The 26,976-nt window shown below is 37.9% G+C and overlaps 1 protein-coding gene across 1 annotated transcript; it reads right to left on the reverse strand.

Moving 5' to 3' along the window:
• Positions 1-103: 103 nt before the first annotated feature.
• Positions 104-19,487, reverse strand: LOC123805114 (NFKB activating protein). The gene is made up of 9 exons (XM_045817559.1): positions 19,014-19,487; positions 16,185-16,265; positions 10,970-11,040; positions 10,509-10,649; positions 8,652-8,715; positions 5,370-5,479; positions 5,024-5,099; positions 3,900-4,049; positions 104-434 (listed from the first exon to the last, which is right to left on the reverse strand). The coding sequence occupies exons 1-9, from the start codon at positions 19,394-19,396 to the stop codon at positions 260-262; spliced, it is 1,251 nt and encodes a 416-aa protein (XP_045673515.1). The 5' UTR covers positions 19,397-19,487; the 3' UTR covers positions 104-259.
• Positions 19,488-26,976: the final 7,489 nt, after the last annotated feature.

The raw sequence follows: 26,976 nt of genomic DNA on the forward strand, positions 1-26,976 counted from the left end.
TCAATGTCACCTCACCCAATATAGTAGGATTTCATTCATAATTTGGATTTTTAAATCAGAAAGTTTTATGGTCAATCAAAATAACCCAAAGAATTTGCTAATGTTATATCAATAAGCAGCTTTTTATTGAAAGACGGAAAGAATTAAATAGAAGGCACAGTAGCACTGCAAAGCGTTTCAGGCCATAACAATCTTTTTGTAGGTATATATAAAACCCAGACTTTCTGTTAAAAACATCTGCAGAACAAGCCCAAAATCTTTATTTGTCATCTTTCCCTTTAGTTTTTCTGTATACCATCTCTCGAAAACTGGCCAGAATCTTGTTTTCTCTCTTTCGTCTCTCTTCTTGGTTAAAGGATGCAAGAGCTCTCTTCTCATCTGCACTATAGATCTGGTTCTCTTTCCGTAGTCGCACAGCCTCCATTCGGCGATGCCTGGGGATAATTTTATTTTTGGCTTAATTTCTCAGTAATTATTCTCATAGTACTTCCTCACTAATCCTTTCTTAATACAGAGTGGTTCATTTAAAAATCTGACAAATAGAGGCCTGGCTGGTGTGGCTCAGTGGATTGAGTGTGGGCCTGCAGACCAAAGGGTCACTGGTTCGATTCCCAGTCAGGGCACATGCCTGGGTTGTGGGCCAGGTCCCAGTTGTGGGGGTGCAAGAGGCAATCACACATTGATGTTTCTCTCCCTGTCTTTCTCCTTCCGTTCCCCTCTCTCTAAAAATAAATAAATAAAATCTTTTAAAAAAATCTGACAGAAATTGTTTCGTAATGGTTTATATTTTCAAAAGATCATTCATTTTATCTGCCAACATGTCCTTTGATTCATTTCTAGTATTCAAATAATAATCTCTGATATTCTGTAAACATTGTGAAAGCTATTAATTTTAAATACTAAGGGCCTAAGGCTAATTCTGCTGTCTCCAGTAAAACAACCAGAAACAGGCAAATTATTAAACCTCCTAGGTGATATTTGCAATTTGCCTTTGTGAAATTGATAGTAGGATAGATGAAAGACTTAAGCTGTCATTAATTAGGTAGAACTTCTTTAAAGTTCAAATTTCTCATACAACGAAAAGAACCAAGTTTACATCTACAATTGAATTTGAGTACTTAGACTCTAGTAGCAGCTCAAAGAAAATAAAGAAGGGATTTAGCATAAGATCCAAATCAGGGAAGTATAGGGGCAGAGGCAGAGGGAAACTATTACATCATCTTCAAAAGGTTGCTTATTTAGCAGGAAAACTTCATGAAAACCTGCTTCTTTTATGTATATGTACCCAATCCTATACAATCAGTTCAAGATGAAGCTTGAGCTGTCTAGAAAAATAGAGAAAACTGAGTGAGAAGAGGGGAGAACCATTTCAGGTTAGTGTGGAAGTTGGGGAGTGGCAGGATGGAGAGTGAAGATGACAATGTATTTAGGTTGCTCAGGGTACAGTGAGTAGTTTATCTGGAACAGAAAGTGCCATGTGAATGATGCTGTAATAAACCTCTATGTAAATGTCTTCTAGTACGCGGGAAAGATTTTCTCTTGGGTATCTAGGTACGGAGTTATTGGGTCATAAAAGTATATGAATGCTGAACTTGCCAAAATAATGGCAGAGTGTTTTCCAAGGTGGCTGTACCAATTTACACCACCTGTAGTAATACTTAAGAGATCCTATAGATCCACATCCTCTCCAATGCTTGGTATTGTTAGAACTATGAACTCTTGTCTATCAAATGCATGTAAAATAGTATTTCAGTATGTTCTTAATTTTCATTTCCGATGATAATGAAATCTTTTTATGTACCTATAGACCATACATATTTCTTTGGACAAATGCCTGTTTGTGTCATTTTCCCACTTTTCTTTTGGGTTGTTTATAGGTGGTATTTAAACATTCTCAATGCTAACTCTATAATGGTTGTGTGTATTGCAGGATCTTATCCCAGCTCGGAACTTGTCTTTTTACTTATTTTAAGATGTCTTTTGATGAACAAAAGTTCTTACTTTTAACTTAGACAAATTTAGCAATTTTTTTTATGGTTATTGCATTTTTGTCTTCTTTAAAAAACACTGCTTCCACCCCAAGATCTAATAGATATCTGTTCATATTTTATACTAAGAGTGTTAAAGTGGTTTCTGACATTTAAGTCCTTAATCTAGTTGTGCTGATTTTTTAAATATGGTAAGACAGGGTTCTACTTTCATCTTTTTCATATAGATAACAATTTTTTCCTGAAGCATTTACTGAATAGTTTATTCTTTCCCAAGTGATTTGACAGGCCATCTTTTTCATACACTGAGTTTCCATACATGTATGGCTCTGTCCCTGGGCTATTTTATTCCATTGAACAATTCATTTGTACCCCCACACTTTCTGGTGTACTGGAAGCATCCTAATAAGTCTTCACACCTGGTAGGACAAATGTCATCTTCCTCCTCTTCTTCAGAAGTGACCTAGCTATTCTTGGCCATCTAGTCTAACATATAAATTTTAAAACTAACTTATTATAAGTATCATGAAAAATCTGTTGTGATTTTGACTGGAACAGCACTAAGTCTATGGATCAATTTGGGAAAAACTGACAACTTTACAATATTGCCTTTCATCCACAAACATCTCATTTATTTCCACCTTTTAAAATGTCTCAATAATTTTATAGTTTTCCCTGTAGAGCTCCTGGATATCTTTTATTAAGATTTATTCCTAAGTCCTTCATATTCTCTGATACTGTTATAAATGTTATTTTCTTTTTTATTTAGTTACATTTTCTAGTTGTTTGTTGCTGGTACACAGAAATGCAATTGATTTTTGTGTACTAACCTTATATCCAACCATTTGTTAAACCCTCTTCTTATTTATAATTTATCTCTAGATTCTTTAAGATTTTCCATATAAACAATTCATATCACTCACAAAAATGATATTGTTATATCCTCCTTTCTGGTCCTTATGTCTCTAATTTCTTTTTCTTATCTTATTGTGCTGATCCTCAGATATAATGTTTTCAAATGTTGGTCCTCTGAATTCTAAGATTCTGGAATTGCTTCAGAGGTACTGCCAATATTTGCTTTCAATTTTATTTTAAAATATTTATCTACTTTTAAAACTTTGTGTAAAGTTTTTTTTAAGATTTTATTTATTTATTTTTAGACAGAGGGGAAGGGAGGGAGAAAGAGAGGGAGATAAACATCAATGTGTGGTTGCCTCTTGCGCACCCCCTACTGGGGACTGGCTCTGCAACACAGGCATGTGCCCTGACTGGGAATCAAACCAGCGACCCTTTGGTTCACAGGCTGGCGCTCAATCCACTGAGCCAGGCCAGCCAGGGAAATGTGATAGACAGTTTTCAAAAATCCAAACTTCAGTTTGATTTTGGTACAGATGTCCTATTTATTCTCCTTGTTTTTCTTGGTACTTTGATTTCTCTTCCCTAATTTTATATTCATTTTCCCATGTTGAACCTGATATTTGTCATAATTCTTTTCTGCTCTTCATCCTCAGAGTCCATAGAGAACTAGAGGCAAACTTAGAAACCAGGAAACACTGTCTTATGAAAATGCTTTCTTAACTAGAAACATGCTACATTCCCCATGGGGCAGTGATAAATAGCTGAATTTAGCTATATACTCCATAGGACAAACTATCTGTACCAAAATATGAAATAAGAAAAGACAGTGGAAAGACTGATTCTTTGACATAACTGATTCTGAGGCTGAGTTGCATACACAGAATTTTAGACAACCACATTTATACCAATAAAACCCATATTATAACAATACTTATACTTTACTTTTGATTAGGAATGGTCACTTAATGAGAATCAATCACCAAATATAATTCTGGTAGTGGGAAAGAAGGAAATGATCTAATACAGAAACTGATTTCAATGCCAAGAGCATACCTGCTACCACTCATTACGTAACCCGAGCATTCAAATGATGCAATTTCTTCACTTGTCAAACCAATTTCACCTCTTCGTGGGATACGTTTTCCAGCTTTTACATATTCAGCCATAGCTGCACCTTCACCAGGTAACAGGGCATGGCCATAGCTACAAAGGAATGCAGAATTCAGAAAAGGTCCATTATAAAAAGTTCATCATCTAAAGAGAGCACAAAAATTCATTTACTCTCAGCAAACAGTGGGAATAACAGTTGCCGAGTGGCAGCATGTTGGGAAGCCCAACATGAATTACTTTAATTTAATTAGTAAACAGTGCCCTGTGACCTATGTAACCAATCTAGAAGTGCAGAGATACATTGGAAGAACAAAAGAACTGGTGTTAGTATGTATAGATTCATGTTTTATAATTATGGATCAATTTATCCCTAAAGTACTGCCATTACTGCTCCTTTCAGTGAATTCCTCTACCCCTTTTCCATGAAAAAGAGTAAAGAAATAATATATCTCAAATTTAACATACTGTTTAGCCTTATAACCAATAATAACACATGTAGTAACAATTATCTACTACCTTTCATTCAAGGGGACTTTAAAAACTATCGTCCCTTCACTCAATTTACTGAATGCTTTTTAAATATCTATTAAACAAAATAATCTCTGTTCTTGTGGAATTGACATATTAATAAGGATATGACTGCAATACACTGTAGAATATATAATACATTTCACAAAAGAAATAGAAAATGCTTTGAGGACTAAAGGATGAAAGAGGGTAGGAATCACACCTACTTTTGAGGGAAGGTATTGGGAATCAGCACATACTGCCCCCTAATCCCCATTTTGAAAAGGGCTTTGAAGGATAGTGAGGATTTTACCAGGAAAAAATTAGAGGTAGTGAAGAAAACAGGGCTGGAAAAAGAAGGGAAAGCACATTGGGGGAAGAAATAAGGGAAACAAGGTACAATGTGGGCAAGTGCACAGTAACCACTGGGAAACTTCGCTCAGCTCAGCTACAACCTGAAGTATAAATAAGGGGGCAGAGGGAAATAAGCTTGGAAAGGTTAAGTTAGGGCCATACTTTTGAGGAGGTACTTTAGATATTTTAAATACACTGTTACTTACTTCAGAGGTTTATCATCTTGAGAGGTGAGTGTTTTGGGAGCCTCTGGGCCAATTAAATCCGAGGGTTCTTCAGGCTCTGCATAAAAGATGTTCAGAAACATATTCACATTTTGACTAATTGGTTAATTTAATGTTTTATCTGTTCTGAGTCAAAGTCTATCAGGGACACGTGTAATAGTGTCGATAATAAACAAAGAAAAAATCATAAGAGAAAATATATTTACAGTATTTTTGGAAAAAATTCTTATATAAGTGGACCCACGCAATTCAAACCCATGTTGTTCAAGAGTGAACTGGAGTAATAAATACTCAAATAATGAAAAAAAAGTGTATCATCAGGACCTACTTGATCGATCCTTCCAGGGATTCTCCAGAAACTCTTCTTGGGAATCTTTAGAGCTTGAATCACTGGAATCTTTTCTGTTCTTCTTAGACTTCTTTTTCTTGTGTTTCTTCCTGTAATTATATAATTTGATACAAAGTGACTTAATTTTCTCATGTTAAAGGGCATATTATTTTTCAAGGCAATGAAAAGACTGATTAGAATTGAATTCTCAGCTTATTCAAACTTTTTAGAGAATAATTTTAATCTGAAAATCTAACTTATTAACCAAATCATGTTTACCTATTAAAAAAGAGACTCCTAATGGGAACAATGAAATATAGTTCTCATGTTGTAGAAAGATAACAGAAATAAAGCACTTCAAAAAACAGCTACACCACTTCTGGCCAAGATGGAGGCGTAGGTAAACAACACACTGTGCCTCCTCGCACAACCGAGATAGGGACAACAACGATTTAGAAATAGAATAACAACCAGAACTGACAGAAAATTGAACTGTATGGAAGTCGGACAACCAAGGAGTTAAAAAATAGACACATTCATCCGGACTGGTTGGAGGGGCGGAGTCGGGAAGCCGGGCGGAGAAGGGTCAAACGGCGCAAGGGCACAATGAGCACTGGGACGGGGCACTTAAGACTGCTGCGGGAAGACCCTGTGTGCGCTAGCGGCGGCTGGCAGACCCTGGCCGAGGGGTGGCAACCGGCAGACCCAGCAAGGCAGCGATTGTGAAGCAAGGCACTGCTTGCAAGGCGGCTGGCTAACCAGGCGATCCCAGGGTCCCAGTGACGGGAAATAGAGCCTTGGGGCACTTATTGAAAATTCCTGTGGGGGTTGAGGTGCAGGGAGAGACTCCTAGCATCACGGGAGAGTTTGCTGGAGAGACCCACCAAGTCCTAGAATGTGCACAAACCCGCCCACCTGGGAATCAGCACCAGAAGGGCTCAGTGTGCTTGGGGGAAGTGGTGGAAGGGACTGAAATCAGCTGAGAGTGGAGCTAGCGCTGTTGTCCTCTCTTGGACCCCGCCCCCACATAAGCGTCACAACTCAGCAACTGGGTTTCCCCGCCCTGGTGAACGCCTAAGGCTCTGCTCCTCATATGTGATAGGTGTGACTGGACCCCCACACCCCCCCAAAAAAAGAAATGGCTAAAACAGAAGAACAAATGAAAGCCCCAGAACCCATCCTTTTAAGCGACTGAAAGATAGCCAATCTATCAGATGCACAGTTCAAAACACTGGTGATCAGGAAGCTCAGAGAACTGGTTGATTTTGGTCGCAAATTAGATGAAAAAATGAAGGCTATAAAAGTGAAATGAAGAAAAATACACAGGGAACCAACAGTGATGGAAAGAAAGCTGGGTCCCACATCAATGGAGTGGACCAGAAGGAAGAAAGAAACAACCAAACAGAAAAGAATGGAGAAATAAGAATTAAAAAAAAATGAGGAGAGGCTTAGGAACCCCAGGACATCTATAAATGTTCCAACATCCGAATTATAGGGGTACCAGAAGGAGAAGAGGAAGAGCAACAAGTGGAAAAGTTATTTAAACAAATAATAAAGGAGAACTTCCCCAATCTGGCAAAGGAAATAGACTTCCAGGAAGTGCAGGAAGCTCAGAGAGTCCCAAAGAAGTTGGACCCAAGGGGGAACACACCAAGGCACATCATAATTACATTAGCCAAGGTAAAAATGAAGGAGAGAATCCTAGAAGCAGCAAGAGATAAGGAGACAGTAACCTACAAAGGATTTCTCCAAAGAGACCTTGCAGGCAAGAAGGGGCTGGAAGGAAGTATTCCAAGTCATGAAAGGCAAGGACCTTCATCCAAGATTGCTCTATCCAGCAAAGCTTTCATTTAGAATGGAAGGGCAGATAAAGTGCTTCTCAGATAAGGTCAAGTTAAAGGAGTTCATCATCACCAAGCCCTTATTATATGAAATGTTATAGGGACTTATCTAAGGAAAAGAAGATACAAAACATGTATAGTAAAATGACAGCAAACTCACAATGATTAACTACCACACCTAAAACAAAAACAAACTAAGCAAACAACTAGAACAGGAACAGAACCACAGAAATGGAGATCACATGGAGGGTTAGCAACAGGGGAGTGGGAGGAGCAGAGAGGGGTAAAAGGCACAGAGAAAAAGTAGCATAGATGGTAGGTCGAAAATAGACAGGGGGAGGGCAAGAATAGTATGGGAAATGTAGAAATTAAAGAACTTATGATACATGGACATGAACTAGAGGGGGGAATGTGGGTGGGGGAGGGTTTTCAGGGTGGAGGGGAATGAAGGGGGGTAATGGGACAGCTGTAATAGCACAATCAATAAAATATTTAAAAAACACACTAAAAAAACAGCTACACCAATTTGAGCATCAATAATTTTAAATGTAATGGATTAAAAAACATCGAACATGTATGAATACTTGGGTTCATAATGATACTAAAATAACTCAGCTCATTATTCTGAAAACTCATAAAACAAACAAAAAAAGGAAGTAATTATCACGTCCTTCCTATATAAACGTCTTCAGAGTACCCCAACAGGTCATGAGGGTAGGTTTATCTTATAAATACAGAGGACAGAACATGTTAAAAGGATACCATAGGAATACAATCAGCAAAATCCATACTGCAGGAAACTATACAGGACAAATAATTTGGTTTCTTCAACAAAATGCAAGAACAAAAAGAGAAGAGGATTTAGAGACTTAAGTGACATGTCAACCTATGGCAATTCATGCCATTTCTTGGATCCTTATTTGAATAGACTCTATAGGAAACTGCTAAGAATTGAGAAATTATTGTTAAATATTTTAGATGTGATAAAAATATTGTAGTTATGATTTTTTTTTTAAGAATGTCTATCTTTTAAACATGTTGGTTTATTGATGAAATAATATCTGAGATTGGTTTCAAAATAATCTGGGGTGGGGCAGTGGAGACTGCCCATGAGTTGGTAATTGTGCAAGTTGGGTGGTGGTTACATGGGAGATCATTTCATTGTTTTATATAATTTTATATGTATTTAAAATTATCCATAGTAAAAATTGAAGAGGCCTGGCTGGTGTGGCTCAGGGGATTGAGTGCCAGCCTGAGAATCAAACTGTTGCCAGTTTGATTCCCAGTCAGGGCACATGCCTGGGTTGTAGGCCAGGTGTCCAGTAGGGGGCGCATGAGAGGCAATCACACATTGATGTTTCTCTCCCTTTCTTCCTCCCTTCCCCTCTGTCTAAAAATAAATAAATAAAAATCTTTAAAAATTTTGAAGAAAAACACCAACGATCTGCGTTTCTTCTTCTTTTCTTTTTTCTTGGCTTTCTTTGATCTCCTTTTTGTATCTTCATCTGCAAATTAAAGCATTTAAAAATTAAATTTTAACTCTGACCCCCCAATACTTTTGAGTACATAAATATCACATCACTGTTCTATTTGTTGTGACACAGAAATTCATTCATTTATTGCTACTTGTCACTGTACGAAGCACCGGGGACACAGATATTAAAGTCACATTAGGTATTTGCTGATATAGGGCATTATTATTAATTTTATCACATGAAATAATAGTATTGTGATTAAGTAGGAAAATGTCATAAAAGAGATGTATACAGAAATCCTTAGAGTGGCAGTGTGATGTTTATAATTTATATCGACTATCTCAACAACAAGAAAATACCGTATTTTGCTATGTATAATGCGCACCCACATTCTTGTGCGCATCTTACATGGCATTATTATGCCCATGGCATGTAATCATTATACCCATGTATAATGTGCACCCTTATTTTTCCCTCAAAAATTTGGGCAAAAAAAAGTGTCCACTACACATGGCAAAATACAGTATTTGAAACAAACATGTGGAACTACTAACAATCGTTAAAATCAAGGTGATACGCATATGGTACTATACTGTTCTCTTTACTTTTCTGAATGTTTGGGTATTTTCAAGATGGAAAGAGAGAAACCTTTGTGTGTGTTTGGGGGGATGCTTTCCAGCAGCACAGTCTATTGCAGGAGACAGAGGTAAAGAGATAACCAGCATCCCGAGTGACAGAGGAAGCCCGGGGTGCTCTAGGCCTACAGAGGAGTCTCACAGTCAGGCTGATTTGGGGAGGGTGGTTGAGGAATGGCTGACCACGCAAAGGTGACCCTTAAGCTAGCTCTTTTTAAAATCCGTTCTATTACAAAAGTAATGCCTGCCCATTGTTGCAATGAGTAAGCCAAAGCCGCATGCCGGGAGAGACTGGCATTGCAGGCAGACGGATTATCTGCATCAAGTAACAAAATCGAGAGAAGGAACATGGAACACGGAGGAGACAGAAAGTAGTCCTCAGGCTTGTAACTGAGGACATCACGAGAGAAAGTGACAGGGTATGTGTGATTAGAGTGGATCAATCAGGGTGTGAACTTTACTGTGAAGGCTATGGAGCACTACTCAAGGGTTTTAAGAAGGGGACTGACATGCTCAGATTTGTGCTTTAAGAAAGTTGGGTCTTCCAGCTGTGAGGAAGAAAAGTGACAATGGGGGCCAGGAAACCCAGGTGACATCAGAGGAGGGGGACACCTTTATGTAGTGTGTCCCCCAGAGGAGTCACCCTCTGCCAATCATCAGGCAGGACTAGATGCAAACAGGTGGCTTTTGTGCTGTGCCAGCCCACAGGGTGTCTTCCTTAAATGAGCTGCCAGCCTGAAGGGGCCCTTTATGGTGTGGCTTTTTGAAAATTGCACAAAGGTGCCCACTGAGTGTGAGAATTACACAAAAGAGCTGCTCCGCTGGGCTGAGGCAGTCCCGTATGGCTTGGTTTGGTACCACGTCTTGCAGCCCCACCCCCAACTTGGTTCGGTGCCACATGCCTTGGACACCTGCACACAACCAATCTAGAGTCACCCTGCTTAGGTTTGAATCCCAAATGTGTGACCGTGATGCTCCATGCCTCCTTTTCCCCATCTCAAAGAACTATCCTACAGTTGCTGTGTGGATGAAATAGCAAGCACATAGCAGGGTGCCCATCCCAAAGTCAGTAAGTGTCCAAAAACTCTTGACTGTTATTGTTGTTTTTAAGAGCATGCTTCTGAAATGAGCTTTAAAATGTAAAAGAAGTTTTGAAGTGAGGCTTGCAGAATGATGTGACCATCTTACCAGAGGAGTCTGTTTCAGAATCAGAGTCACTGTCACTATCGTCAGAATAATTCTTGTGTTTTCTTTTAGATGATTTTTTCTTCCTTCTTTTCTTGGACCTTTCTTTTGAGTGACTATCCTTCTTCTTCTTCTTCCTTTCTTCTACAGAGAATACAAATAAAAACTAACTTCTAAAGAAGTGTTTCTGAGTATTAATTTTATTTTATTTGAAATACTGAAAAAGAGTATGTGATAGACGATTTGAAGAAAAGCAAAGTCTAATGTTTAACTATTTATAAACTTACTTTTTAACTTGTAAATAAAGAAGCTCCGTATTTGAAACATACCTTCTGAGGCAGTGGGGCCGGGATTTGGTAGCTGGTGTTGAAAGAAAAGCCCTTGGGTGCATCCTTGCCCTGGGACTGTGCCAGTGGCAGCTGTCACTCAATGGCACAGAGGAAAAAAAACAAAACAAAACATACCTTCTGAAGTAGAAGCTGAAGTGGTGCTTTTCTTTGGTTCCTCATCCTCTACTGGTGTATGTTCATCAGAGCTGAATTTAAAGAACATGGTTATTGTAGTGATCATATACTGCAAGTTTGAAAACATGTGGATTATACCTGGAATGGATGATTTCTCTCATCAGCAAGTATTACTTAAATAAAATAGGAGGTGCTTAAGATAAGATACTGCTCTATAGTAGTTTGCTTTTGAAGGATGGAATGGTAACTATTTTTCCCATAGCTCTTTCTTTTGAAAGAAGAAAGTATTAACTGACCTCATCTTGAAAAGTACATTTCTGATTGCACATTGACTGGAATATTTTCTTTGTGCATATAGACTAATGATGTGATTTGTAAAATGATGGTTGAGGACTGCTCATACACAGACTTATGTCCTTGAAACAATTCTGCCACTTGATAAAATTCTCAAGGGCTCTGACAGTGTCCTTTAGAAGAACCAAGAACTTACCTAGAATTCATCCTTCACTGGGAAAAATAAGTTACAAAAGCATTTCCCTCCCAATCTCACTCACAAATCTGCAGAATTATTTGTAGTTAGTACTATAAGGATGGCCAAAAGAAGACTTGTAAATAACATACAGTGATGTCTCAATGACTAAACAGTGGAAGGTACACATAAAGAGGCTCTTTGAAGTCACCAGATCAGCTGAGCTCACAGGCCCGAGGTTAAAAAGGCATCAGTCTCCCCCACACTTTAATACTGTACAGTCCAAACCCGTAGGACTCATGAACATCTAAGCAGTTTTTGCTCTGAGCCACTTTTGGACAAAAATGGCTACATTTTCCCACTCTGTTGTTTTCTTAAACTAGTTCAATGTTTTATAATCTCCTAGTAATAAAGCAGCATTGTTTTCTAAGCTGTAACAGTTGACTTTATTCTTCTACTTTGAAAAATCTTGACTTGTTTGAATGTATATTATATATAAAAGGAGCCTTAATGTATTTGTTTTCATAATTAATATTTTTTGTATTTGTGCTTATATAAGTTTTTAATATAAAGTATTATAGAATTGAAGGTGGAATGCTTAGAATCAAACTTATTCATTTTTATTTTAATCCTCACCCAAAGGTATGTTAATTGATTTTAGAGAGGAAAGGAAAGAGAAAGAGAGAGAGAGAAAGAGAGAGAGACAAAGACAGAAATATCGATGTGAGAAACCTTAATCAGCTGTGCCCTGACCGAGGACTGAACCCACAACCCAGGTATGTGCCCTGAGCAGGAATCAAACCCACAACCTATTGGTGTATGGGATGACATCCCAACCAACTGAGCTACCTGGCCAGGGCAAACCAAAGTTATTCTTTTAAAAAAAAATTCCCCCTAATTTTTTTTTATTGATTTTAGAGGGACAGGAAGGGGGGAGAGACAGAGACATCAATTTGCTGTTCAACTTATTATATGTATTCTTTGGTTGATTCTTTTATGTGTCCTGACTGGGACCGAACCCCCAACCTTGGTGTATCAGGACCATGCTCTAACCAACTGAGCTACCAGGTCGGGGCTCAAACTTATTCTTAATAAAAATCACTACATGCTTGGACCATGAAAAAAATAAAGAGCATGGTTATAAGAATCAGAAATGTCGGGGGCTGGTCAAGATGATGGGAGTACCTAAACACGGTACTCAGAACCTCACATGATCACATCAAAATTACAACTAAACTATAGAACAACCATCATTCAAAACCACTTGAAATCTAGCTGAAAAGAAGTCCTATAACTAAAAAATAAACTGAAGAAGCCACATTGATACTGGTAGGAGGGACAGAGACACTGAACAGGCTGGTCCCACACCCACATACAGCGGTGAAAAACCGGGAGGGATATCTTCGCTGCAGAGGTCCCTCTCTGAGGAACAAGTGGTCCCAGCCCCACCCAGGCACCCCCAGCCCAGGTTCCAGTACCAAGAAGAGAAGTCCCATAACTTCTGGGTATAAAAACCAGCAGGGATTGTGGCTGAGTGTGACATTCCTCTTAAATGGCCAGTGCACAGACTTACTCAGACTCACTCCCTCTGAGCTCCAGTGCTGGGGCATCAGGTCAAAAAGGCACCAGAGGCATACGGGGAGGAACTGAACTGACTGGCATCACTGGCATCAGTGAGAGGGCTGGAGGGGCAGCTTTCTCCCAGACAGAAGTGCTGACAAAAGTCATTGTTTCTTTGCTGAGCCCTCTCCACACAGAGCTGGCAGGTGGGTGCCATATCTGAAAAACCATCAATATTTAACAAAATGGACTTTGAAACAAAAGCCATTAACAAGAGACAAAGAAGGATCCAGTACCTCCACTATTGGGTATTAATCCAGAGAAACCCAAAACAGTGAATTGAAAAAACATATACATCCATATGCTTACTGCAGCATTATTTACAATCACCAAGATATGGAAGCAACCTAAGTGTCCATCAATAGATGAATGGATAAAGAAGTGGTACATACATACAATGAAATACGATTCAGCCATAAAAAAGAATGAAATCTTGCCATCTGCAACAACATGGGTGGACCTAGAGGGTATTATGCTGAGTGAAGTAAGTCAGACAGAGAAAGACAAATGCCAGATAATTCACTTATATGTGGGATTTTAAAAAACAAATAAGCAGAACAGAAATGTACTAATAGATACAGAAAACATTGATAGCTGCCAGATAGGAGAGGGGTTGGTGGGGGTGGGTAAAAAAGGTAAAGGGATTTAGAAGTACAAATTGGTAGTTACAGAATAATCACAGGAATATAATGTATAGCGTAGGGAATAATGTAATACTATATATGGTGCCAGATGGGTGCTAAATTTATTAGGGTGATCACTATGTAAATTATGTAAATGTCTAATCATGGGATTGTATACCTGAAACAAATATAATATTGTATGTCAATTGTAATTTAAAAAGAAAAAAAAGAATCAGGAAAGTGATAAAATATGGACCACAGAGTATAAAAAATATAGAGTTAAAAAGTTTTAGTATCAAACGATTTCCAAGAACTATTAAAAGCAAGCACTGGACTGCTTTTCTAAGAGTATCGGTTAAGGATTTACCACCTTCATGATAATATAGTAATCATTTACACTTGCATAATGCTTTAGAGTTTACAAAGTGCTATTCAAACTGAAATAAGCATGTAAGATTCATATTTTCAGAAGAAAGCACAGGACGAAAGTAAGGCAATGGGAGCCATAAGGAAAGATGAAAGAAAGTGGGGATAAGAAGGCTGTGGGAAGATGTCATAATTTTATTTCTATGTGTGTAAAGGACAAATGGCAGAGCAGCAACTGCTCTGTCTCCCCAGAGCAAGAAGAGCCTCACACACTATGGTATAAACACATTTCTTTCTGTTGTAGAGAATTCCGAAAATAAGTGCTATAAAAAATTCTGTAATGGTTTAGAAAAGGAGTTCTTACACCATATAATCTTTTCTCTGCAAATCATATCTGGAATAATTTAGGTATTGCTTAGAAAATTAATTTTAGGGTTCTTTCCAACTCTAATTCTTTGGGGTCAGACTCTTCAAGCATTTCCCAAAGGTTTCAGATAAGAACGAGTTTCAGATAATAATGCTCTATCACCCTGTCACAAATGACAAGTTTACCAGTCAAGCCCACTGTTTCAACTCAACCTAAAGTAGACACAGAAACAGAGCAGAAGGAAGAAGCAGCTGATCAACAGAACCAGAGAGAAAAAAAAAGGAAAAGGAAAAAAGGATTAAATCTTCAGATACTACTAGATATAGGAGAACTAAACAAAACCATATCAGTATGTTTATTGAAAAAAATTCCTTGGGGAACAGAATAGAAAGCCCAGAAATAAACCTACACATATGAGGGGGGACCAGAAAAAAAACACCCTGGAATCTATTTCTAAAAAACTGTATTTATTCTTACATGTTTAAACTTTAGACACCTTCAAAGTACTCTCCATTTGATGCAATACACCTATTGAGACTTTTTTCACTGCTCAGAACAGTTTTTGAACTCGTTGATTTTGATGTCTTTTAGTGCTTCTGCCGTTTTTTGTTTGTTTGTTTGTTTGACCTTTTCTATACTGGCAAAACATTTCCCTTTGAGCACTTTTTTCATCAGGGAAACAAACCAAAAAAAAAGTTGCTCAGCAACAGATTGGGTGAACAGGGAGGGTGTGGCACAGGAGTCATGCCATTTTTGGTCAAAAACTGCTGAACACTCAGCATGGTGTGGGCAGGTGTGCTGGTAAACCCCCACCATGAAATATGCAAACATGCTGAAAGAGCCTTCAAAAAATATTCACTGAAGCTGAAGGCAGCCTCTCACAACAATGCCAGCTGATAAAACCGATACAGATGGGTTCCTAGAATACTTGCCTAGTGGGAAAAGCCTGTACTACAAGGGTCGCACCCTCCAGAAGATAATTCCGGTTTGTTGGGGGGTCCCCCTTGTATATGGTCAATTAATTTACAACAAAGGAGCCAAAAATATACAGGGTGAGGCAAAAGTAGGTTTATAATTGTGAGTACACAAAACAGTTTATTCTTGTATTATTATTTATTGTTATATTATTTTCCATATGAATAACTATAAACCTACTTTTGCCCACCCTTGTATAAAAATATCAAATCATTATGCTGGATACCTGAAACCAATATAATGTTGTATGTCAATTATACTGCAAAAAATCCCTTTGTAATGCTAACATCTAACATGCAAACTGCTACTGGATTGAGAAAAAAAAGATCAGAAATAGTATAAAAGTATTTGTTTTAACACAGAACCCTTCTATGAACAAGAAATTTGCATCCTGTGAATAACAATTTAAGAAAACTATTAGCATGCTAAAATCTGCTAGCAATAGATATGTTCAATGTCTTTAAAATGTAAGGGGTAGCCCTGGCTGGTGTGGCTCAGTGGATTGAGTGTCAGCCTTGGAACTGAAAGGTTACTGGTTCAATTCCCAGTCAGGGCACATGCCTGGGTTGTGGGCTGTGCCCCCAGTTGAGGGCATGTGAGAGGCAACTGACCAATGTTTCTCTCCCTCCCTTCTCCTCTCTAAAAATAAATTAAAAAAACAAAACAAACTTAGTGGTAGAATAGCATTAATCACAAGAAAGGAGAAAAATGTGAGCTGTACTGAACAAAAATTTGACAATAGACTCTGGAGTTAAACAAATATTACATTTAAAAATATACTTTTTAATCACTTACTCTGGTTCTGGATTCTTTGGAGAAAGTCCCCATACTTCAGGAGCTCCCAATTCTCCAATCCTCTCTCTCTCGCTTAATCTCCTAGAAGATATAGGCATGTGAATTATAACTAAATGGATAAATTGATTCCTAAACATACAATGAAATTCAAAGGAGTCCAGTTAAGTCGTATTTTCCCTTACATTTTAAACTTTAAATTAATAAAAACTTGGCTTAGCCCTAGCTGGTATGGCTCAGTGGATTGAGCTCTGGCCTGAGGACTGGAAGGTTGCAGGTTTGATTCCTGGTCAGGGCACATACCTGGGTTGCAGGCCAAGTCCTCAGCTGGGGGTCTGTGAGAGGCAACTGACTGATGTTTCTTTCCCTCTCTTTCTCCCTCCCTTCCCTTTCTCTAAAAATAAATAAATTTATTAAAAAACAAAAATAAAAAACTTGGCTTAAATATAAAGTCAACAATTAGGATCTGATGTTTTGATAATACTATCAAATGGCACAGACTACAGATAGCTTGAGAGGCTGGGCCAGAAATGTAGCCTGGGAGGCTGCTAAGTGCATCCTCTCTGCCACACACGTGACCTAGCTCCCAACTGCTCATTTCATATTCTGCAATGTGTGAGTGCAGAAAGTTTTACATTTGTAAATAACTTCTTTTGTTTACACACATTTATGAAAATAGAGAGGTCAATACTTTTGTTTGGTCGAACTTTCTGTTTGTTGACATTCAAGAATTAATGAAGAAAATAGCCCTGGCTGGTGTGGCTCAGTAGATTGGGCATCTTCCCACAAGGCAAAGGGTCACTGGTTCAATTCAGGTCAGAGCCTGGGTTGCAGGTCAGATACCTGGTTAGGAGCATGTGAAAGGCAACGGACTGATGTTTCTCTAGTCCATTGATGCTTCTTTCCTTGTCTTTCTCCCTCCCTTCCCCTCTCTCTAAAAATAAATATAAAAATAAATAAAATCTTAAAGAAACAATTAATGAAGAAAATAAAAATGAAGCATTAGAAGTAGAAAATAAAGAGAGCTCTGAAAAGAAATTTTATTTGACAAAAAATTATACTCAATGAGATACAGGGTTTTTCTTTTTCCATTTAAGTTCATTTTTAGAAAAAAGATTATATCTCTATCTACTCTAAGAGGACACACAGAAAAAAGTTTTATGTTTGTGATTGCTTCCCTTAATTTTTGCTATTACTCATAAACAAACAAACATAAAAACCTAAGGCTCAATTCCTCAAAGTTTAGCAGCTTGTGACTCCATTTGTTTAAAAAAAACTTACAAAATAAATATAATTCTTTATTCAGGGGAAGAGGTATTATAATTGTGCAGAGTCAGGTTTCCCACTCGAAGAAACAGTCTAAAAAGAGACATATTTATGACTGAACTTGGAATACTGTGCATACAGGAGGAAGAATGCTTGACAGGCTGTAAAGAGCAAGCAGTCAAATTCAACCCCTGTTGCCATCTGTCCTTTTAAGATAAATTATTTATTTTCTAAATGTACAAATGCAAATTTCATCCAAAAGTTCCAACATCTTTTGGTAATGATTGTCTAGCAAGAAGCTGGTTGCTTTTTGATTGACACAGCCTGGGGCTAACTTTCTGAAAAATTTAATTTGGAGAGGTAAGTCTCCAACCTAACTCAGGACCATTTTTACTGTTTCTGTTCCCAGGCAGGAAAACCTAATAATTAACACTGTAAGGACTATTTATTAGGTTCCAAGCACTAAATCATTACAACTATAAAAGCAATTGTACTAATTCCATCCCCTTTTAAATAGTGAAGAAATTAAACTCAAGAGAGGATAAGTAACTTGCCCAAGGTCACACAACTATTAAGCAGCAAAGCAGGGCTTTGAATTCCCTCAGTGTGATTCTGAAGCCTGTCCTCTTCAGTATGCTTTACTGGCTTCTCTCTCCTGGAAGAAAACAATTCATGGGGACATCTGCTGCTATTAAAACCTTAACCTCAATGCCTGTAATACTTTTAAATGTCGTTTTTAACACATAGTGAATGTAAACCACTTGGTACAGTGCCCGCCACATAATTTAACACTCATTAAGCATTAGACATTAAGACTTAGAGATAATTATAACCCGTTTCCTTTCTACTTCTTAAACTATCTATTTTTCCACTTCAGTACTCATTCTCATTAGAGACCTGATCTTACCCTGACCTTACTTTTCATGGTCAAGATTGAGAACACTTTTAATAAGATCCTTCTCAATGTAGCCTTATCTAGAGTTCAGCAGGTCACTTTTCCTGCATTCATCCAATTATCTTGTCATTAGAGGTTTTTCTCCTCTCCAATTTAAACCTTTAATCTCAACCCTTCCCAACCGGCTACAAAATATTTCCACTTAAGATATCCTGTTCAAACCTGTCTGATCATTCAACAAGCAATGGCAGCGTTCCTACAGAGTGCTAATCACTGTGAATTTTGTATTCAATACAATAGGGTCCCTCCTTTCCATTAGAACTGTCTAGTGGGAAATAAAAACATGCTCACGAATGATAACCACGCAACCAAGTAAATGCTTCCTATAAGATTCCGGTAGGTCTGAGGCGCTCGGCCACGTCCGCTAGAAGCCTGGAGACAGAAGCGGGTAGCGGCAGACCACGGCACCGTATTAAAGGAGCCTGAGGATGAGTGAAAACTTAAGGGGATTAAAGAGCAAATAAGGCATTGTAGTGGGTGCACTGAAGGAAGGAATGAAAATGGGCACAAGGCAGGCGGAGAGAGAAATGTAAATAGTCAGTAAGGATGAACTATAAAATTGGACTTGGAAGGTAGGTGGGTGCAAGAGAGGGTGCGCCCATCTCACTCACTTCTGCCGTAGGCTTTCCTCCCTCTCCTTGTCCAAGAGGCTAGGCCAAGGCTTGTCGTTCCCGTAGGGGCGTGAGTAGCCGCCATAATAGGCGGACGAGGCAGAAGAGAAGGGGGTGCCCCGCGTCGCAGAAGGCCGCTCTCGAGAGCGTGACCGCGAGCGGGAGCGGTAGGGCTGGTTTCGGGAGCTTTGGCCGAGGCCACTCGGCTGATGGCTGAGGCCATTCCGATCCCCAGACCGAGAACAAGAGTGCGAGCGAGAGCGGCGGCCCCGCGGGGATCGGGCGGATTTGCTGGGCTTAGGGCTCCTCGACGAACTGCGACGCTTCACCCTAGAGCCCGAGGCCTCCCTCTCTGGGCTGCGCGAACCAGACACCGGAGCCATCACTGTCGCTGTGTCCCCGAAGCCGGGGAGAAGGGGGCGCTCTTGCTAGCTTGGGAAGATACCGGTTGCCTTGGCTCCCGGGAAGACCTGTCACTGCGTCACAACCGGAACCTTAGGAAACCTTGGAAACAGTTCCGGGTACGTCGGTAAATACCTTCCCCTGACCTAGATTGTCGCGCCGACGGGATGTAATGTGTGTAATGGTATAAAGAAGCCGGTGGGGCAACCTGACCCGTGAGTCCTTCCGGTTCCTAGCGAGGTTGCTGAAGTCTAAACTGGACCGGAGACCTTGTCCTTTCTTCATCCTCGATTTGAAATATCTGAATAGAAGGCCGGGATGACAGGCCACAGGACACTTTTCACTGAGCAGCCGTATTAACAACAAAGCCAATGTAATTTTACACATGTTTGTGTATATGTTTGTGTATGTATGCATGCGGCCCCGCGCTTGCGCCTCCCCTCCCCCCCAATTTTTCTTTCCAGTCCCAAGCAAAATAAGTAAAGTTTATCTTTATTGGTGGTTAGCTATGATGTGTAAACTCCCTGTTGCCCAATTAGCTTAGAGGGCACAAATTCTATGTTAATGACTTGAGCCTGATACACTCCAGTTAATTTTTTAGCCTACAGAAAATTGCATATTTTCTCCCTAGGCATCCATCTCCACCAGTGTACTCCAGCAAAAGGAGTTTGTAACGCCCCCTCCTGTCCAGCCCCTTAAATTAGTCTCATCATATATCAGCTCAGCAATACATGGTTAATGATCATTATTTCTATTCATTTTATACTGTTTTTAAGTGAAAGAGCATTGGAGCACTAGTTCTACTGACTTTACTTTTTGAAAGCACAATGAGCTTGTTGTGGAAATTCTGAACCCATTCTACTAGCAGCTAGATGGCCTCTGGACCTTTCCTCCTAAGAAGTAACTTATCAGACAGTGAAAACTAATGCCATTAATTATCGGAAACCTCCTTTATTTTGGAATTTAAAGGAAAGGTGTATTACATAATGTTAAATGGAAAAAGTGGACCACACTATTGGATATCCCTTTTTTCCCACTTGGTGTATAGAGGTAGAATCTTATTTGGCGATAAAATACACCATGAATTATTTACATTGGTACTTCCACTCAAGACTACAGAGATTTTATTTAACCTCAATGATCTTATATCTGTATTGACTTTTTTTCCAAATCAAAATTCAAGCTCTCAATGTCTCCAGTGTAATTACTCATTTACTTTATCCCACAATATACATAAAGCAGTGTCAATGTAAAAATATCAACAGTACCACCAATGAAAGAATTACTGAAAAGAGTTGAAGATTTTTTTCTTTAATTATTTTTACCCTTAGGGCATACCCACAGTAGGGATGGATAATGAAATTACTGTATCTTAAACTGACATGAAATTGTTTACCTCTCTCTCGTTATGCCACTACTTTAATACACAAGTTAATTTAATTTTACTTTCAATATTTAGGGACATTTTATTTATTTTTGTTGTATAATTATGTTGAATATCTTTTATGTAAAAACAATTGGTCATGAGCGAGGACCAAGAAATGAAGTAAGAGAAGTTATATTTTAGAATGGAGATTGGGGGAAATTTCTAATAAAGTTTTGAGTGGAAAACCTATGCCTAACTTTTGCGATACCAGGCTGCACACTTTTACATCAATTGCCTCTAAAAGTGAACTTTGCAACAGTACTTGTTCTACCTTCCCCTTATCATGCACTTTAGTTTCAATGATAAAACCCCTACCCCTGCACCTCTGATTGGCATGATACTCTTCTTGCTCAGTTTCCTTGGAGAAGCCTGCGTTTCTCAAATAGGAAGTGTGTGTGTGGGGGGGGGGCGTGGAATCAGAGCACATAGGCAGGTACAGGCAGTCACAGAGGTGGGGCAGAGGTTGAGTCATGTGGAAACCCAATCCAGCCAAGACAAAAAAAAATCATTCCTACTTACATGGATCCATTCTTTATAGTAGAGTTAAATAGTTTGTGGCTATGATGTATTCAGCTTCCATTAACTACTTCTCTTTGCAATCTGAGTTGCTTGAGCAGGTGCATGGCTTTCACTCAGAGCACCGAGGGAGGGATCTGGGTTGTGGATATGGAGGTTGAGGAAGTGGGAATTGGGAAGACTCATTTGTAGTCTGCGTCTGCTTCAATTTATAGGTGCTTTCCAATTATACCATCAATTGTTTAAGAAGTTGCAAGACTAAAAGTTTTAAATCACGGATCTGTTTTGAAAGGATTTATGGGCTCAAAACCTGAGCTACATACTTTAAAGCATAATTTTCCTCTCAAATATTTCTTGGTTGGTACAAACTTGTGCTCTCTAGTAACTACTGGGGCACTGACTTTGTTGGTTCCTCTAACACCTGCATTGATGCTCCATTTATAGGAAGGAGTTTGATTATATTAGGCCTCTAGATGTATGGAAAATTCTCAAACTTTTGGGTCAGCCAATGTGAATTTCATATTGGAAATACCATGCCATAAATGGACAATTATTTCTAACTTAACCTCATTGGGAGGAGTTGAGTCTGTCAACAGGTAGAAATATGGATGTAACTTGGAGTGTTCTGATGACCAAAAAATAACACAGGATGAAATGGAATGATGTCATCCTTCCAGGATATATTTTAGCTAAGGACTCTCTGTGCATGTGTATACATGCATATGCATACAAAAAGGTAAAGAGAGGAATGAGTGACTAATGCATGAGGCACCTAGAGAATAGGATGTTGATCAACTATACTAGAGGCTAGTGGTGAGTGTGAGGAGGCTCATCCTCAACATCTGAGAGAGTGGAGAATGAAGAAGTGGCAAAACTTGGCAAATAATCCAGATCCCAAAGCAGGCCAATGGTTGCTGTGTCACAAATTCCAAATAAAATTGAACAACTATCAATTTGCATCTGTATGTGAAGGAGGAGAAAAGGGAAAGGAAGATGAATACAGCTAAAGAAGATACACCCCACTTTTCTGCATTGCTTAACTCCAATTTACTGACGTTCTTTATTTGTGGCACTTAGGCACAAAACTATTGTTGTGATTATATAAAAGATAAACGTGTTGCAACTTTGCCTTTTGTTTAAGGGTGGATGTTAATATGGAACTATGGCATTTGAGTTCCTCAGGTTGTAGCCTTCCTCTCTTCCTCGTCTTTCTCCTTTTCTACTTCCCCTTTCCTCCTTATGCTTTAAAAATGCAAGAAAAGGAGTTCCTCAAAATGCAGTTTTGCACAATGTAACCAACACTATATGAAGTACTTTTATATCTATTATCAGATAAAACACACCAATAAACCAAAAACCCAAAAAGGCACAAATTGAAAACATCAGATTCAAGTGAGTGGAGACGAGAGCAATGTTTATGCTTTGACCTTGTCTTGTGCTTTTTTTTTTTTTGGTCTTGTTTTTAAAAAAAAACTAATAGACTTGATTTTTAGAGCAGTTTTAAGTTTACAGAAAAGCTGAGCACAAAGTACAGAGTTCTTATATACTCCTTCTCTTCCCCTGCCTTACACTCCTCCCCCACAGTTTCCCCTATTAATATTTTATATTAGTGTATATTTGTTATAATCAATGAACCAATATTGATAAATTATAATTAACTGAAATCTATGGTTTAAATTAGGGTTTGCTCTTTGTGTTGTGCTTTCTATGGCTTTTGTCAATGCATGATGTCATGTATCTACTATTACCATATTATACAGAATAATTTCACTGCCCTAAAAAAATCCCTTGTGCTCCACCTATTAATCCTTTCTTTCCTGCCTCCTTCTCCTTTTACTCCTCCCGAAACCCCTACTAACCACTGATCTTTTTACTGTCCCTCCAGTTGTTCCTTTTCCACAGTGACATATAGTTGGAACCAGACTGGCTTCTTCCACTTAGCAATATATATTTAAGGTTCCTCCATGTCTTTTTGTGGCTTGATAGCTCATTTATTTTTATCACTGAATAATATTCTGTTGTATGGATGCATCATAGTTTATCTCTTCACCTATTGAAGGGCTTAGTTACTTACAGATTTTGGTGATTATGAGTTACCATAAACATTCATGTGCATGTTTTTGTGTAGTTGTTCCGGCACCATTTGTTGAAAAGACTGTCCTTTCTCATTTGAATTGCCTTTGCTCTTTTGGCAAAGATCAGTTGATTATATTTATGCGAGTCTATTGCTGAGCTCTCTATTCTGCACCACTTATCTATTTGTTTACTCTTTGGCAATGCCACAATATTTTGATGACTGTAGCTTTATATTGATTCTTGAAGTTAGTCAGTGTCAGTCTTCTGGTTTTGTTCTTTTTCACTGTTAATTTAGCTACTTTTGGTCTTTTGCTTTTCCATATAAACTTTAAGGGCAGTTTCTCAATTTCTACAAAGTAACCGACTGGAATTTGGTTGGGACTGTATTCAATCTATAGATTAAGTTGGAAAGAACTGACATCTTGGCAATATCAAGTCTTCCTATCCACTAACATAGAATATCTTTCCATTTATTCAGATCTTTATTAATTTCTTATATTAGAGTTTTGTAGTTTTCCACATATAGACATTAGGACATTGCCCATACTTTGTTAGGTTTATACCTAAGTATTTCAGTTTTGGGTGCTAACATAAATGGGGTGTCTTAAATTTCAAATTCCAGTTGCTTGTTGCTGATATATAGGAAAGTGATTGACTTGTATATTTACCTATGTCCTGCAGTCTTGCCATAGTCATTTATTAGTTCCAGAAGGTTTTTTATCAATTCTTTGAAAACCTCTACCTAGACAATCATGTCACTGTGAACAAAGACAGTTTTATTTCTTCCTTCCATGTCTGTATACCTTTTATTTTACTTTTTCTTATTGCATTAGCTAGGACTTCTGGTATGATGTTCAATAGGAGTGATTAGAGGAGACATCCTTGTTTTGTTCCCAATCTTATGGTGAAAGCATCTAGTTTCTCATCATCAAGTGTGACTATAGTTGTAGGCTTTTAAATAAATGTCATTTATCATGTTGAGAAACTTCCCCTCTACTCCTAGTTTGCAACAAGTTTTTCACATGAATTAGTGTTGGATTTTGTCAAGTTATTTTTCTATATCTGTTGATATGCTCGTACGATTTTTCTTCTTTGGCCTATTGATGTGATAGATTACATTAGTTGACTTTTGAGTGTGAACCAGCCTTGCATACTTGGGATAAATTCCAGTTGTTCATTGTGTCTAATTCTTTCATACACTGTTGGATTGGATCTGCTAGTATTTTGTTGAGGGTTTTTGTATCTTTGGTCATGAGAGATATTGGTCTTTAGTTTTACTTTCTTGAAAGTATTGTCTGGTTTTGGTATGAGTTTAATGCTGACCTCATAGTATTAGTTAGGAACTGTTGACTCTGCATCTATTTTCTAAAAAAGATTGTAAAGAATTGGTGTCATTTCTGCCCTGGCTGGTGTGGCTCAGTGGGTTGAGCGCCAGCCTGAAAACCAAAGGGTGGCTGGTTGGATTCCCAGTGAGGGTGCATGCTTAGGCATGTGGGTGCATGTGGGCCAGGTCTCTGGTTGGGGGTGCACAGGAGACAACCACACGTTAAAGTTTCTTTCCCTTTCTTTATTCCTCCCTTCCCCTCTGTCTAAATATAAATTAATATACTAATTAGAAAAAATAATTGGTGTCATTTCTTTTTTAAATGTTTGGTAGAATTCCCCAGTGAACCCATCTATGCCTTGTGCTTTCTGTTTTGGAAGATTATTAATTATTGACCTAGTTTTAAATATAGACACAGGCCTATTCAGATAGTTCATTTCTCTTTGTATGAGTACTGGTAGATTATGTTTGTCAAGGAATTCCTTAGAAAGAATTGCTTCTAAGTAATCAAAATTGTGTCCATAGAGTTGTTGATGGTATTTTATTATCCTTTTAGTATCCATGGGATTAATAGTGATGGTTCCTATTTCATTTCTGATATTAACAGTTTATATCTTCTTTATTTTTATCTTGGTTAGCCTGGAGAGGGATTTCTCACTTTTACTGATATTTTCAAAGAACCAGCTTTTGGTTTCTTGTAGACAACATATAGTTGGGTCTTATTTTTTTTTAAATCCACTTTGACCATCTGAGTCTTTTAATTGACATATTTAGACCATTCACATTTAAAATGGTTATTGATATAGTTGGATTAATATCTAACATTTTGGTAACTGTTTTCTATTCATTGTCATTGTTTCTATATTGTCTTGGTTTCTATATTGTCTCCCACTCCTTTTCTGCCTTCCCTGGTTTTAATTGAGCTTTTTATTATGATTCAATTTTTCTCCTCTCCTAACATATCAGTTGTACTTAAAAAATTTTTACTAGTTGCCCTAGTGTTTGCAATATATATTTACAATAAATCTAAGTCCATTTTCAAATAACACTATCACTTCATTGGTAATGCAAATACCTTATGCACAGTATTCCCAATTCCTCTCTCCCGTCCTTTATAATATTGCTGTCATTCATTCCACTTACCCATATGCTATAATCACGGAATACATTTTTGCTATTATTTTTTGAACAAACTGCTATCTGCAAGATCAATTAAGAATATTAAACATAAAATATTTTACCTTCATTCATTATTTCCTTAATATCCTTCCTTTCTTTATGTAGATCTGAATTTCTGATCTATATCATTTTCCTTCCCCCTAAAGCACATCTTTTAACATTTCTTGCAGGTCAGGTATACTGGTGATAAATTACCTCACTTTTTGTTCATCTGAGAAGGTCTTTATTTCTCATTTTTGAAGGATAATTTTGATGGATGCAGAATTCTAGGTAGGCGGTATTTTTTTCCAACACATTAAGTTCTCCAACACTCCATTCTCTTCTTGCATATTTTCTGAACAGAATTCTATTGTGATTCTTATTCTTGCTCCTCTATAGGTTTTATTTTTCATCTGGCCTCTTTCAAGATTTTCTCTTTGATTTTGATTTTCTACAGTTTGAATATGATATTCCCCAGTGTAGATTTAAGAAAATTTATCCTGCTTGATGTTCTTTGAACATCCTAGATCTGTTGTTGGTGTCTGCCATTAATTTGGAAAAATTCTCTACCAGTATTACTTTAAATATTTTTTCCATTACTTTTTCTCATTCTTATCCTTCTGGTATTCCCATTACATACATATATGTTACACCTTTTGTAATTGTCTATAGTTCTTAGATATTATGTTCTATCTTTTCATATTTTTCTTTGCTTTTCACTTTGAAAAATTTCTTTTGTCATATTGGGAAGTTTTATTGTCATATCTTCTAGCTCATTAATATCACCTACTTTGCCCAGTCTGTTAAGCTCATCAAAAGCATTCGTCATTTATATTATAGTGTTTTTGATTTCTAGCATTTTCTTTTGATTCTTTCTTAGAGTTTTTATCTCTTGGTTTACATTACTCATCTGTTCTTGCATGTTGTTCACTTTTTCATTAGAGCCCTTAGCGTATTGATCATAGTTATTTTAAATTCCAGATCAAATACCACATTTTGCTATGTATAATGCACATTGTTCTGCCCACATATTTGAGGGAAAAATAAGGATGCACATTATA

Source organism: Phyllostomus hastatus, unplaced genomic scaffold (assembly GCF_019186645.2).
Source record: "Phyllostomus hastatus isolate PE091 unplaced genomic scaffold, TTU_PhHast_1.1 phas_scaffold_28, whole genome shotgun sequence".
Classification (NCBI taxonomy): Eukaryota; Metazoa; Chordata; class Mammalia; order Chiroptera; family Phyllostomidae; genus Phyllostomus; species Phyllostomus hastatus.

Excerpts from the sequence above, each read along its gene's own strand:
- LOC123805114 (XM_045817559.1), bottom strand. The coding sequence starts at position 19,396 with ATGGCTCCGGTGTCTGGTTCGCGCAGCCCAGAGAGGGAGGCCTCGGGC. Across the intron at positions 8,716-10,508 it reads TTCTGAAACAGACTCCTCTG|ATGAAGATACAAAAAGGAGA; the intron begins GTAAGATGGTCA and ends TTTAATTTGCAG. Across the intron at positions 435-3,899 it reads TACGTAATGAGTGGTAGCAG|GCATCGCCGAATGGAGGCTG; the intron begins GTATGCTCTTGG and ends AATTATCCCCAG.